This window comes from Podarcis melisellensis, assembly GCF_964234715.1.
Source record: "Podarcis melisellensis genome assembly, chromosome: 17".
Lineage (NCBI taxonomy): Eukaryota > Metazoa > Chordata > Lepidosauria > Squamata > Lacertidae > Podarcis > Podarcis melisellensis.
Window position 1 is genome coordinate 33,509,825 of NC_138534.1, and position 15,416 is coordinate 33,525,240.

Genomic DNA, 15,416 nt, shown 5'->3' on the forward strand with positions numbered 1-15,416 from the left:
GTCTTTGCTCCTGCCAACCTAGCAGTTCGAAAGCATGCAGTGCAAGTAGATAAATAGGTACTGCTCCAACGGGAAGGTAAATGGCGTTTCTGTGCGCTGCTCTGTTTCGCCAGAAGCAGCTTAGTCATGCTGGAGGGCCAAGTTTGGGAAAGCCTGGTGCAGAAGGTGAATGAGAGAGCTGTAGGCAGTTCTCAGTAGGTAGCAAACAACGGTGCCAGCGTTAAGAGTTATGCTATTCCACATTAATGGCGTTTCGTTACAATATTCTTCCTAGTCTCTTTGAAGGGGAACGCATAGGGAAAAATAAGTTCAGTTTTTAATCCGTAATAATCAAGTTATTGTTGGCAGCCAAGTACCCCCTGCCCCACCAAATACACTCTTCGTAGGCCATCACTCAAAGGCGACATCCACAAAAGCTCTCTTCACTGCAAGATGCACAATTATCTAGCAGCAGAGGTAACGGTAAAGGGACCCCTGACCGTTAGGTCCAGTCGTGACCGACTCTGGGGTTGCGCCTCTCACCTCGCTTTTCTGGCCAAGGGAGCCGACGTGCATGTGGCCAGCATGACTATGCCGCTTCTGGCGAACCAGAGCAGTGCACGGAAACGCTGTTTACCTTTCCGCTGGAGCGGTACCTATTTATCTACTTGCACTTGACGTGCTTTCGAACTGCTAGGTTGGCAGGAGCAGGGACCGAGCAACGGGAGCTCACCCCGTCGCGGGGATTCGAACTGCTGACCTTCTGATCGGCACGTACTAGGCTCTGTGGTTTAACCCACAGCGCCACCTGCATCCCTGATGCTCACTTTGGCCGAGCCCAATATATGGGCAGCAGTAATTTGCTTCTGCAGACACAGCCTGCTTTGTTTCTAAATTTGAATGGCTTGCTTGTGCCTGTTGCAGTCCTGTTCACAGAATCATGAAAGATTCTGGCACGCATGTGCTGCAACTGCAATTTGCATTAATGCATGTAGTTTGGGTTCCAAATTGGTGGTGCAGGTGGTTCTACAAGATCACTGTGCCTCTTAACAGCTTAGCACAAGGGTTCCAGCCTAGGATTTGCATCACAGTCAATACGTGTGTCTTATCTCCTCCTCCCACAGGACTTCAAGTGTATCATCAACTGGACCGCTGGCCAGCTACCAGAAGGACAGCGACAAAGAAGACAATTTCGTTGAAGATGAAACCTGTATCAATGCAGCTTATGATCCCGAGCAGGTGAGGGCTTCTTAAGATTCCTCTCCTAAGCTTCCAGTTCTGAGCACTGGTATATGCTTCCTGTGTTCTTGGAACCAGTGTTGTTCCTACTTTGGGATTTTAAACCTGGCCTGGCTATTGTGAAAGGCAAAGCCAGCAGCAGGGTCAGAAAAACCTCACTGCCTAAAGGAGCTGCGCTTGTGAGTGGTTAAGATGCTGGCAGGACAGAGGGAGGGACGTTGGCTGAAATAAGCGCACCCCCTACTTGGCAAAGCTTCTTGCAATCTGTCTGCAGTTCTTCCTTGCCTGAAGAACTTATGGTAACTGCTTGTAATACCACTGCTTTTGATAGTCCAGGTGAAAATGCTGAGGGTCCTAAAATGTGGCTTTACAATCCTCCGCAGGAATTGTCGACTCCAATGAAGACAGGCATGGGCACAGATTCGTAAGGCAAACAAATAAATGATTCATAGTAGATAAACGTCTTGTAATCTCTTCCCCCCCCCCCCAAATGCATCACCCGGATGATAGTGGGGATATGCTATGTCTGTTTCCACGCTGGGCATTTTCTGTGGGGATATTTGCACTTTATTCTGGGCATTTGCATGATGTCATGAGTCTGGGTTTTGCAGGAGGGAGACAAGCACACACCAGGAATTTTAGCATTGTACAATTGAAGGGCTCTATCACCTTACCCCAAGGGACACGGGTGGCGCTGTGGGTTAAACCACAGAGCGTAGGACTTGCTGATCAGAAGGTTGGCGGTTCGAATCCCCGCGACGGGGTGAACTCCCATTGCTCGGTCCCTGCTCCTGCCAACCTAGCAGTTCGAAAGCACGTCAAAGTGCAAGTAGATAAATAGGTACCGCTCTGGCGGGATGGTAAATGGTGTTTCCGTGTTTTGCTCTGGTTCACCAGAAGTGGCTTAGTCATGCTGGCCACATGACCCAGAAGCTGTACGCCGGCTCCCTCGGTCAGTAAAGCGAGATGAGCGCCGCAACCCCAGAGTCAGTCACGATTGGACCTAATGGTCAGGGGTCCCTTTACCCTTTACCTTTATCACCTTAGCCCAGGGTTTCCCAAACTTGGGTCTCCAGCTGTGTTGGGACTACAGTTCCCATCATCCCTGACAGCTTGTCCTGCTAGCTAGGGATGATGGGAGTTGTAGTCTAAAAAAAACAGTTGGGGACCCAAGTTTGGGGAAACCCTGCCTTAGCCCAACACATATCCTTTTAAAAATTTCTTGCTGACATTAGGAAAGTGACACTGCATTGAAAATTCTGGAATTGGTTTTTTTTAAAAAAACACAAATTGGGATGAACGTTCATGGTTGTAGAACCTGAGCACAAACAAAACTGACCAAATGGTCAATGAAGATCAGATATAATCTAACCTCATAATTGCACAAGACTTGGGCTGAAAGGGTTATCTGGAGGCATTCTGAGACGTCCCAAGTTTTCCTATTGAGCTTTCCATTTTTTTCAGAGCTCAGAAAAAAAGCAGACTGCTTTTGACACAGAGGAACAGTTGCACAGTTTCCCCAGATGTAGGTGACCTGTTGCACAGCTCTTCTGTGGGTTTTGGCTGGTTATGGCTTATATAGATTGCTCCAGAAATCCCCCTTTCTATACTTCATCTCTTGTTAGTGTTAATTTCTACAGTCGATGTAATCCTTCCCTTTTCACATGAGGACTGCCTTCATATTTATTCCTTCCCAATAAATTGTTGTCGGGGGGGGGGGTGGGGTGGGATCATGTCTGGAAGTGCAGCAAGAGGAGGAGATATTTCCCCCTATGCTCCAGCCAAATTAAAATTGCCCCAATGAAAATTTGGGGGAGCGGGAGGGGAAACTGCCCATTTCCCTAGGACATTATTTGAGTTCCAGAAGTCAAAGCAGAGATTCCACTTCACTTGTACCTAAAAACAGATTGGCAGTCTTTGGGAAGCACTGTTAAGCCAGCATTCTTCCTACTAGTTGGAGGGAAAGTACAAACAGTGAGTTACCGTATTTTTCGCTCTATTGGACGCAGTTTTCCCCCTCCAAAAATTGAGGGGAAATGTGTGTGCGTCCTATGGAGCGAATGCAGGCTTGTACCATAGCCGCACGCAACCCCTCCGGCAGGGAGAGGCTGCACGGGATCCATCCCGCTCGCTGCCTTGCCTTCTTCCATAGCTGCGCACAACCCCTCCGGCAAGGAGAGGCTGCATGGGGCTATGGCTTCTTTAGCCCTGCGCAGCGTCTCCCAGCAAGGAGAGGCTGCACGGGGCTAAAGGGGAAGCCAAAACAGCGAGCGGGTTCCATCCCACTCGCTGCCTTGCCTTCTTCCATAGCTGCGCACAACCCCTCTGGCAGGGAGAGGTTGTATGCAGCCTGTACGCTGCTCTTTGGGGCTGGGGGGGGGGAAATATTTTTTTCTTGATTTCCCCCCCTAAAAACTGGGTGCGCCCTATGGTGCGAAAAATACGGTAAATGCTTTTTTTCCAAATGCTTTAAAAACAAAACAGGACATAGTCTGCTTCTTCCTTGTGAATGTATTATGCCTGCTGTGCAAATAGTGTATAAACTGGTAAAATATTAACACATTGCATGGCAGTCACAGGAAAAAGGAGAAGGGGGGGGAACAGGGATTCTTCTCACTTGCAGAAAATGAACTCTGAATAAATTAAGGCGATCCCTGCTCTAAGTCTCCAAACATGCACCTACAATTCCTGCTAGCTAGGCACGATGAGAGTTGTAGTTGGAGACCCAAGTTTAGGAAACGCGGACCTAAAGGCACCAGCAGGTCTGCTTCTAAAATCGTTGCCATCTGTTGTTGAAGCACTGACAAAACTTCTGTAAATTCAGAACTGCCCCTGGAAAATAGAGACACTTGGAAGGTCTGTTAATATATAACTAAGAGCCTTATATACATATAATATATGTAATACCTTGAACTTGGATGGTAGGAAATAGACCACCAGTGTAGAGATGTTGTATACTGACTGGGCCTCATTCTGCTCCAGTTGCAGTTTCCCGATCCTAGTGTAAGGGAAGCCCCCCATAGCATGCATTGCAGTAATCCAGCCTTGAATGCACCAGTGCCTGAGCTAATGTAATCAAGCTCTTCTGATTCAGGAACAGCCATACTGTTGTACCACTTGCAGAGGTTCTGCAACAGAACTCTCAATACCACACTTAATGAAGATTTCCTTGATTTTTTTTGGGGGGGGGGCATGGCAATTAAAGTGTGCACTCTAAAAGGTGAAAAGGTAAAGGACCCCTGGGTGGTTAAGTCCAGTCAAAAGCTACTATGGGATTGTGGTGCTCATCTCGCTTTCAGGCCAAGGGAGCCGGCGTTTGTCCACAGACAGCTTTCCAGGTCATGTGGCCAGCATGACTAAACTGCTCCTGGCGCAACGGAACATTGTGACGGAAACCAGAGCGCACGGAAATGCCACTTACTTTCCCGCCACAGTGGTACCTATTTATCTACTTGCACTGGCGTGCTTTCGAACTGCTAGGTTGGCAGGAGCTGGGAAAGAGCAACGGGAGCTCACCCCGTCGTGGGGTTTTGAACCACCAACCTTCTGATCGGCAAGCCCAAGAGGCTCAGTGGTTTAGATCACAGTGCCACCCACATCTCTAATACACTCTAAGACACATAGCTCAGATGTGCTAAACCACCATGCATTAACTCATTCCCCTATCATGCATTCCTAACATGTTTTCTCTCTCCTAGGAAAACATTCCACATACTCCAACCAAATACCTGTTGCTTATTCTGATAGGCGGCCGTTTTAAGAAAATGAGTGCATGTAGAAAGGAAGGACTTGGGCTATTTACACACTATGAATTTAAAGCACATTCCCCACCCACTCAAAGAATCCTGGGAATTGTACTTTATCAGTCAGAGAATTACAATTATCGGCACCCTTAAGTTAGTTCCCAACATTATTTGGTGGAGGGGTGGGTAAAGAGATGCTTTAAATGTGCTGCGAATCAAGCGATCCTTTTGAAGTAAACACTTGAGGGGTAAGGTGCGTTTTCCGAAGGCAAGATTCAGCTAGTGATGCCGTATAAATCACCATACAAAATATAACTTTTACTCCGTGCATATTGCATTTTTATGTATCCATCTGTAAATAGGAAAACAAGGCATCTCTTTGAGAGTACAGTCAAACCCTGAGGGATGATAGATTCCTGGTCTCTTACCAATTTAGTAAACAGAAGGTGGTGGCGCAGGGGGATGAAAGCAGGTCCGTTGCTGCAGAGGAGCCCTGCCCCCACTCCAGGATATTCCAGGGTCCTGAATTTTCAGCTTTCACCCAGTGTGCAAAAAACCATCTTGTCCATTTGCTTAACAAAGCTCTGGGGCACTCTTCAAGTAAATGTGTGCAAAAGCAATAAAACAATTGTGCTTGCTGCCCTGCAAGCCCCTCCCCAATCCCCGAAATTGCACAGTGAAGAGGACCGCTCAAACTCCCTATCGCTTCCTCATGCAAGAGTGATTTAATTACTGTCTTAATATAATGTTTAACCTGAGAGAAAGCGAAAAGAAAAGCGTAGAACCAGAATCTGTAGCAGTTTAGGGCTATGGCACCTGCTGGATTCACGAGCGAAAGAGGTAGGAAAAGGTCTTTGCTGGAATTAAAATTGTAGGCAAACTTTCCGCACTGGGTATCTTTGTTTTCCGAGCAGAGTTCCAGAAGGAATCTTTCTGCAGCTCATTCCTTGCAAGAGTGTCCCAGCTTAGGGCTATAAATCAGAATCGCAGGGAAACCTGCTCCAGTTACTGGGGTGTTCACTTTCCAGTACATCCTGGGGGTTAGTGTAAGACCTGGGGGTTGGAGTCCTGTAATAGTCCATTTGGAGCTCTGTGTTGCCAAAGGAGGGAGAAATGGCAGCCGTGGTCGCTGGGACCCTCTGACTGCTGGGTGGGTAGCTGTAATCCATAGCTGCTTTCTTCAGCTGGCGCTCCTTGCAGCACTGAGCAAAGCTGAGCGATAGGGAGAAGCCCCCAATTATCTCCAGGCAGCTCCCTAAGTAGCCTAGCACCAGGCAGTAACCCACCCCTAGGCTACTGCCGGCTGTGATGGGAAGGTTTTGGATGTCGTGATTGTACCAGGAGACGGCGATCAGGCTAAGCAGCCCGGAAACAAAGAGCAGCAGGCCGCCCAGCCCAGCCAGCAGGTACCGGGGCACATCCTGCCAGCAGCGAACGCCCAGCGAGGCCACAACCAACCCCAGGACCGTGACGGCCACAGAGGATGGCATCAGCCCTTTGGCGACTTGCACAGTCTGGTGGGAGAAGTAGCCCAGCGTGTCCTTGATGTTGCACTGAGTCTTCTGGGTGCTTTGAAACTCGTTGCAGATGTCCCAGATGCCTTGGTGCTGGATCATGTCGTAGGCTTGGTCAGGGATACGGCTCAAATCCCTCCAGGCGGGAGCCAGAGTGCTGGTCAGGTTCAGGACGAGGCCGCAGGGGCCCAGGACGATGCCCACGATCATGGCGGTCGGCGTCCGCATTCTGCGCCAGGCGACAAGACAGACAGAAGTGTTATGGGTACAGACAGGTGACTGAAAAACCACTTGCTCTCAGAAAACAACCTTGGTTTACTTGCTCAGGTCCTTATATATCTGCTATGGGATTGCTCCGTCCTGAGAAGAAAGCTAGTTTACGTTCTGCTTGGCTGTGTGGTGCCAGCCAGGCATCATATACCGTATTTTTTGCTCTATAAGACTCACTTTTCCCCTCCTAAAAAGTAAGGGGGAATGTGTGTGCGTCTTATGGAGCGAATGCAGGCTGTACAGCTATCCCAGAAGCCAGAACAGCAAGAGGGATTGCTGCTTTCACTGTGTAGCGATCCCTCTTGCTGTTCTGGCTTCTGAGATTCAGAATATTTTTTTTCTTGTTTTCCTTCTCCAAAGACTAGGTGCATCTTGTGTTCTGGTGCGTCTTATAGAGCGAAAAATACGCCACACAAAGTCTGCTGCAGAACACATCTACAGCCGTATAATAATAATAATAATAATAATTTATTGTTTTTACCCTGCCCATCTGGCTGGGTTTCCCCAGCCACTCTGGGTGGCTCCCAACAGAATATTAAAAACATGATAAAACATCAAACATTAAAAACTTCCCTAAATAGGGCTGCCTTCAGATGTCTTCTAAAAGTTGGATAATTGTTTTTTTCCTTCACATCTGATGGGAGGGTGGGCGCCACTACCAAGAAGGCCCTCTGCCTGGAACCTCACTTCTCACCATAAGGGAATTGCCAGAAGGCCCTCGGCCCTGGACCTCAGTGTCTTGGCTGAACGATGTGGGTAGAGACACTCCTTCAGGTATACTGGGCCGAGGCCATTTAGGGCTTTAAAGGTCAGCGCCAACACTTTGAATTGTGCTCGGAATTGTACTGGGAGCCAGTGTCTTTCAGGACCGGTGTCATTTATATGGTCCCGGCAGCCACTCCCAGTAAGCAGTCTAACTGTTGCATTCTGGATTAGCTGTAGTTTCTGGGTCACCTTCAAAGGTAGCCCCACATAGAACGCATTGCGGTAGTCCAAGCAGGAGATAACCAGAGCATGCACCACTCTGGCAAGACAGTCTGCGGGCAGGTAGGGTCTCAGCCTGCGTACCAGGTGGAGCTGGTAGACAGCTGCCCAGGACACAGACTAAAGAGAAGATTCACAGCGGGAAAGTAGTTACATTTGGGGAAGATCCGACTAAGCTTGCAAGGAAACCCATGAAGAGCGCAGCTGGAGAAGCTGCGGCCCAGATCCGCAGAGGCAGAAGTCCCAAGGGACCTGCTGTTCCTTCCAAGAGCTGTTTTGTAGCCCAGGATTCCAGTGTTTTAAAGGAACATCCTGTCCTTTAAAAAATAACTTCAAACCTTGAAGAAGACCTTTCCTGCCTTGGCTAGAGGGAGTGAGCTTTTATCCCTCTGCTCAGGTCAGCCTCTAGAGGACCTCAAGTCCACGCTCTCACCTGATCCTCCCTCCACTCAACCAGCAAATTATTAATCGCCTAAGCAGTGATACTGTTGTCATACAGCACTCAAAAAGGTCACAGGCAGTGGGAGACAATTCCTGGTTCGTGGGATCTATCCTTATTCCAGGTTTAAGCTGATGGCTTAGGAGAACTGTCCCTCCCTCTCCCCACCCACCTGCCAAATCCTGTATTTAGCCCTGGCTTGGATACAGATATCAAGGGAGAAGCAGCTGTTTACCTGTCCTGCTGCAGACAACGCCTGCTGCAACCGTTGCTCGCTCTCTCCCTGCCGTGTGCCCGGTTAAAAGAAACTGGCTAGTATGACCGAAACTTCTGTGTGTACAGAGAAACCAGGCTAGCGCTGCTGCTGAGCTTGTTCTGGGTAGCATTTTATGGGGAAGAAAGGGAGGGGAGAGGAAACAGAAGTGGAACCGCGGAATCAGGAAAGGGTTGCCGTTACAGGTGATGCCAAGTCAGTGACTTCAGGAAGGTGGGGCTGGCTCTGAGCAACTTTGGAGCCGCACCTGTTTCCGTGTGATGATCGTGCTTAAGGATGAAGGCGGTGGCTTTTATTGTCCTGAATAAAGGTTGGCTCTTATTGCTTAGGTAACAGCACACCAAAGCAATAAACACATACAAATCGACACGGCAGATCTTTTGAAAGGTGGTTCTAGGAACTGGGTGGCAAAACCCGGAGAGGCACAGGTGAAGCTGTGTACACGGAGCAATCTGGATGCTCTTAATTAATTACCTTTGAGAGAAAGGGAGGGGGAAACGTGAAATGCCCTGGGGCAGGACAAATACATTGAAAAGAGCTGCATAAACAACTGGCCATGTTAGAAACCAAAGTCCTTTGTGCTTTGGTGTAGGTAGTATAAAAATGTAGTATAAACACCGACAACTGGGAAACACTGGCCTGCGAGTGTTCCAGTTGGAGAACAGCCTGTACCAAAGGTGCCATGGACTTTGAAGACACCCGAACTCAGGATGAAAGGGAGAAACGTGCTAAGAGGAAGGCATGCTTGGCAAACCCTCACCGTGATCAACTCCCACCCGGAAACCCATGTCCCCACTGTGGAAGGATGTATGGAACCAGAATTGGCCTCCAAGGTCACTTACTGTTAAGACCGTACTGTAACTCACTGTTAAGACCGTGTTCATGGAAGACAATCTTGGCTACGAGTGATTGCCAAAGAAGAAGACTATCTCAATTATATAAGAATAAACATGCTTCTCGATTCATTTTTTATTCTATTTTTAAAGGACAAGCCAGTAATGGATATGGAGATAGATAGATAGATAGATAGATAGATAGATAGATAGATAGATAGATAGATAGATAGATAGACAGACAGACAGACAGACAGACAGACAGACAGACAGACAGACACAGCAGGGTCCTACCCAATCTTACTCGTCTGAGTGATTGCCAAAGAATAAGATTCCTTTAAGGTGCTTTAATTTCTTCATCCCACCAGTTTCTCTCACAGGTTTTATTTGGTTTTCAACTAGCCAATGTAGCTGTGCCTATAAGAGCAGCTGGATCTGAAGTCAGTAGCAATAGCTTTACTTGCTTCCTGTTTCTGCACATTCTTTGCCATTGCAGTCACAAGAACAGGCCAAGTTCTCTCCCCCCCCCCCCCCCGTGAGTAGGTAACTCTAGATGGCTGCAAACCTTTAGACAAGGCCCCTAACATGATATCCACAAGAAGCCTTCACCTGCAGAGCGCAATCGTCCTCTGGGTATATAAGGGGCGCTTATTTCCCGCTTGGACCACTGCAAAATGCTCTGTGTGGGGCTACCTTTGAAAGTGACTCAGAAACCACAACTAATCCAGAATGCAGCAGCTAGACTGGTGACTGGGAGCGGCTGCCGGGACCATATAATACCGGTTCTAAAAGACCTACATTGACTCCGAGGACATTTCTGAGCACAATTCAAAGTGTTGGTGCTGACCTTTAAAGCCCTAAACAGCCTCATCCCAGTATACCCAAAGGAGCGTCTCCATCCCCATTGCCCAGCCAGGACACTGAGGTTCACCTCCGAGGGCCTTCTGGTGGTTCCCTCACTCTGAGAAGTGAAGCTACAGGGAACCAGGCAGAGGACCTTCTCGGTAAAAACCAGGCAGAGGACCTTCATGGTGCCTGCCCCATGGCACGTCAGATGTGAAGGAAATAAACAACTGTCTGACTTTTAGAAGACATCTGAAGGCAGCCCTGTTTAGGGGAGTTTTTTTATGTTTGAAGTTTTATTATGTTTCTGTATATGCTGGAAGCCATGCAGAGTGGCTGGGGTAACAAATAATAAAATGATTATTAAAGTTATTTCAGGTGTCACGGTCCCAATCTGTATTGGCCTTTATATGCCAAAATCAGTACCTTGAACCCGGCAGCTATCTGGTAGCCAGTGCAATCATTTCAACTGTGGAGTGACATGTTGGCGATATCCTGCTCCACTGAGCATGTTGTCCAGATTCTGCATGTTGTCCAGATTCTGGAACTCCCTCAAGGGTGGAAGTAGACCTGTTCATATTTCTCTTTACTGTGACCTCTCTTGAGTCAGAGTGTGTAAGATACTAAGGTAAAGGGACCCCTGACCATTAGGTCCAGTCGTGGCCGACTCTGGGGCGCTCATCTCGCTTTATTGGCCGAGGGAGCCGGCATACAGCTTCCGGGTCCTGTGGCCAGCATGACCAAGCCACTACTGACGAACCAGAGCAGTGCACGGAAACACCGTTTACCTTCCCGCCGGAGTGGTACCTATTTATCTACTTGCACTTGATGTGCTTTCGAACTGCTAGGTTGGCAGGAGCAGGGACCGAGCAACGGGAGCTCACCCCGCTGCAGGGATTCGAACCGCCGACCTTCTGATCGGCAAGCCCTAGGCTCAGTGGTTTTAACCCACAGCGCCACTACCACCCATCCAAATTCACCCAGTGGCGGTCCCTAAAATCTGTTGCAGAAGCAATTAGTTACATTAAGTTCAGGGTATCCCAGGAGCATTTCAAAAATTCAGAGCATGCATAGCCATTGGGACAGAACTTGCTGTGTTTGTCACAGGCTTTCCCAGGTCACTAAAAGAGCATGGAAACAGAAGCCACCTGTCGCTTGCTGGTGCAGCTAACACTGCGGGACATTTCTTGCATCCCAACTTCAGAGGGGAGTGATATAGCCCTTTGGGGGGCGGGTGTAAATCTAATGATGTCCAGATTTTAATGGCAACAACTGAAAAGGGGTGCTTCTTCCTTTTTTGCCAAACTGGGGTAACAGACCCTCCAAGTTTCCTTATTTTCCAGGGGCAGTCCTGGATTTACAGAAGCCGTCCTGGTTTCTGATTTGAGCCCAGAATGTCCTGCTTTTCCTTAGGATGTCCCTGTTTTCATCGGAGAAATGTTGGAGGGTATGAGGCAGTCAAGGTGGGGGAAGAAACACAATGTGAGGATGAGCCTTGTTGAGGGCTTGAAATGGCTGCACTCCCATTGGAGGCCACTAGGGGGTAGGCAAAGACAACGCAAAAACAAATCAACCCCCTTTTAACAGCTGTCAGTTAAGATTCCGCCATTCTGCTTAGGGTTTCTCCTATTCCCATGTCCATAAGCACACATTTGTACAAAATTTGCACGTAACTAAATTTTGCACATCTAGAAGTAATGACTAGAGTTTACATTTCACAGAGAGCAGGCTGATTAATTTCCCAACCTCATCACATGAAACAAAAGTTTTTCACCTCCAACACAGACCACCCGAATCAGTTCTTAAATTAGCTGATCCATTACCAATACAGTAATCAATTCCCCCACCCCAAACCTTATTCTAAACTGGGATGGGAGGACCTGTCAGTTTCAGTTCTCTTCGTTCCGGGGCAGTTTGTGATTTATTTAGTTTAAATCCTTGCGAAAAGTCATCAACATTTTGGTTCAAATTTATCCAGATAAACTAATGTGCACATGCAGTTTTTACTACCACATATTACATATGCAGCTTTTACATATAAATAAATTATTGTTATTCATGTACACATTTCTTGCAAGCAATTTCCACTAAATTTCTGTGTTATTTCCGCTAATATATTTATTTCTATGCACAATTTTCCCTGGTAATATATATATATACACACACACACACACACGCTCACGCTGTGTGCGTGTGTGTGTACAGTATATGCTGTACTGGTATAGGGACGCTGGTATACGACTTGCTGATCAGAAGGTTGGCGGTTCAAATCCCCGTGATGGGGTGAGCTCCCTTTGCCCGGTCCCTGCTCCTGCCAACTTAGCAGTTCAAAAGCATGTCAAATGCAAGTAGATAAATAGGTACCACTCCAGCGGGAAGGTAAACAGCGTTTCCGTGTGCTGCTCTGATTTGCCAAAAGCAGCTTAGTCATGCTGGCCCCATGACCTGGAAGCTGTCTGTGGACAAACGCCGGCTCCCTTGGCCAATAAAGTGAGATGAGCGCCGCAACCCCAGAGTTGGTCACGACTAGACCTAATGGTCAGGGGTCCCTTTACCTTTACCTATGTATTGGTATATGTATATGTATATGTATACACACACACGTGCAAAGTCCAAAGGATAGCTGTCTTCAGTTTTGCACACTGTTTCAGAAAGTGCAAGTTTTGTATGTTCACCTCCAAACATGAACTGAATTGAATGTCTCCCTCACTCCTTGATCCACAGTCCATTTTTGTTCCGTTTCCCCCATTCATTAATCCTTACAGGAGGTGTCTTGAGCACCTTGTATCTAGTTTATCTGGTGGAGAATAGGAAAGCCTCAGAGAGGGCTTAATCACACCTCCCTCCTTCAAAGCCAATCCAGCTTCCTTTTACCCAAGCCCTCTGAATTTTGGGCAGCTGGCATGACCTTCTGGCTCACAGAATGAACCGACGCATCAAGAAATTGCCTCCTCTGAATCTTTCCTCTGCCTTGGGATAGTCGAAAGAATGTGGAACGACAATATCTCAGGCCTCTACACCCCCCGCAGCCTGGGGATTAGAATCCTTATTGACCCAACAGGGTACAATATGAGAAATTACACGCATCATACACTGTATTTGGGGCACATGTTCAAAGATGAACAGTGGGTGGGTACCAGCCTTCCAGATCGAAGACTTTCATTAAGGTTTCCACATTGTCCAGCAAGGGGCAGCAACTACTGGTGAACAGATCAGGTCGAGAGCTGGGAGGGAGTTAGAAACAAGGCAAATGAGCAGGCAGAGAACAAAAGCTGTTCTGTCCTCTCCTTCCTCTAGTAATAGTATTGTATTCCCCTGGGGTTTCCCAAATGAGGGTATTTTCAGACTTCAGATGTGAAGTTCCTTTATTATGATGGGAGATCAACTCAGCTTTCTGGAGGAAAGTACTTGGTTGCTGCCAAACTTTCCTAGGGGAAAACACCAGCAGTTTCCTTGCTTGGGAAACACCAGCCCCTTCTTCCTGCTTCGATACGATACAATATGATATCTTTATTGCCATTGTCCCATACAGAACAACAAAATTGGAAAAAAAATCTACATAAGACATTCAAAACCAACAAGCCTGCTATCCCAGCTATCCCAACCTGGTTTGCCCCCTAAAAACTCTGATACCCCATTTTTAAAATACACAGAACCACAGAATTGTGGAGCTGAAAGGGACTCCTAAAGGTCTTCTAGTCTAGCCCCCTTCAATGCAGGAACTTCTTCGGCAAACACTCATAGCTAAGGAAGCATGCAGTCTGAGCAAGGACACAAACGCCACTAAAGGGAGCGCAGCTGTCATCCTCTAAACATGGCGGTACTCCAGCTCCCATCATAGAATCGGAGAATTGTAGAGTTAAAAGGGACCACAAGGGGCATCTAGTCCAACCCCCTGCAATGCAGGAATCTTTTGCTTTCACATACAACCCTAAGAGTCTCATGCTCTACTCACTGAGCTGCCAAGGCAAAGCTCAGCCCAACCATCATGGCCAACAGTCATGGCTGATGGGAGTATCTGTGTGCAGTGCCAGAGTTACACACAGTCAAAGCTTGGGTTACAGATGCTTCAGGTTACGTTTTCGGGTTACGGACGCGCCGAAACCCAGAAGTACAGGAACGGGTTACTTCCGGGTTTCAGCGCATGCACAGAAACATTAAATTGCGCATGCGCAGAATCGCCAAATCGCAACCCATGCGTGCGCAAACGCGGCGCTGCAGGTTGCGGACGCCGCGGGTAGCGAACGTGCCTCCCGCACGGATCACGTTCACAACCCGAGCGCCCACTGTGTAAGCTAAACAAGCTATAGCTTAGGGCTCCACTCTCTTGCCCCCTCTCCCAATTTCACTATTAATATACTTCTTCTTAATTGTATTTCAGTTCAACAATTACTTTGATAAAATACATACTTTGTTATGTGCAAATGGCTTTAGATACCTGTTAGGTCCATAAATTACCATATAGGATAACTTCAACACACAAAAACAGCAACAATTTGTAGTTGACAAAGGGCATATAAAGGGCCCCATTACCTTCAGTAGCTTAAGGCCTCACCAAACCTAAATCCGGCCGTGGCTGAGTGCTTCACTGCCCTCCGCAACTCCTTGCCATTCCTGAGTCCAGCAGAAGTTGCATGAATTATGCCATATTATAAAAACAGTGCTAGTTTGTATAATTTATTCAGGGCACAGCTTCAGTTTTTTCTTGTCATGGGATCTGCAGATGATTATTATTATTTTACTGTTTTGAGGTGCACGCAGCCTGATAGACTGCTTTTGAATAGGAAAGTTCCATTTAATCTCTAATAGAAATTGAGAGACTTTATCCTGCATTACTTTGTCTACCCTTTAAAAAACAACAACACCCTAAGCTAAAGAAAATCACTATAGAGTATCTTCCTCTGTTCCTTTTTCCAAAGTATTTCCTCACATTCGTGTTTCAGGCCCCATCTGCACAGTACTTCTAAAGCAGTATCCTGCCATTTTTACAGTAATGGCTTCTCACAAAGGATCCCGTAGTCTATTAAGGCTGCTCAGAGAAGACCCCAATTCCACTCAGAGAGCTACATTTCCCATAATTCCCTGGGAAGAGGGTTTGATTGTTAAGCTACTTTGAGAATTGCACCTGTGTGAGGGAATTGGCATCTCCTAACGACTCGCAGATTTGTCGGAAGAAATATCAACAACCTCAGATATGCAGATGACACAACCTTGATGGCAGAAAGTGAGGAGGAATTAAAGAACCTTTTATTGAGGGTGAAAGAGGAGAGCGCAAAATATGGTATGAAACTCAACATC

At 47.3% G+C, this 15,416-nt stretch overlaps 2 protein-coding genes across 3 annotated transcripts in view; one reads left to right on the forward strand and one right to left on the reverse strand.

The window, feature by feature from the left end:
- The window catches only part of LOC309359720 (low-density lipoprotein receptor-related protein 2-like), a 96,489-nt gene that overhangs the window by 50,634 nt on the left and 30,439 nt on the right, over positions 1–15,416 (forward strand). The window contains exons 32-33 of one of the 2 annotated variants that reach the window (XM_081893608.1): positions 1,104–1,218; positions 1,602–1,678. In XM_081893608.1, the coding sequence (XP_081749734.1) occupies positions 1,104–1,218; positions 1,602–1,646 (160 nt within the window). In that variant the 3' untranslated portion in view covers positions 1,647–1,678. Of the gene's footprint in view, positions 1–1,103; positions 1,219–1,601; positions 1,679–15,416 lie in introns of those variants that run through there. The other variant, XR_014163917.1, reaches the window with a different exon arrangement.
- Positions 5,265–8,631, reverse strand: CLDN23 (claudin 23). The gene is made up of 2 exons (XM_081895036.1): positions 8,404–8,631; positions 5,265–6,704 (listed from the first exon to the last, which is right to left on the reverse strand). The coding sequence occupies exon 2, from the start codon at positions 6,701–6,703 to the stop codon at positions 5,933–5,935; it is 771 nt and encodes a 256-aa protein (XP_081751162.1). The 5' UTR covers position 6,704; positions 8,404–8,631; the 3' UTR covers positions 5,265–5,932.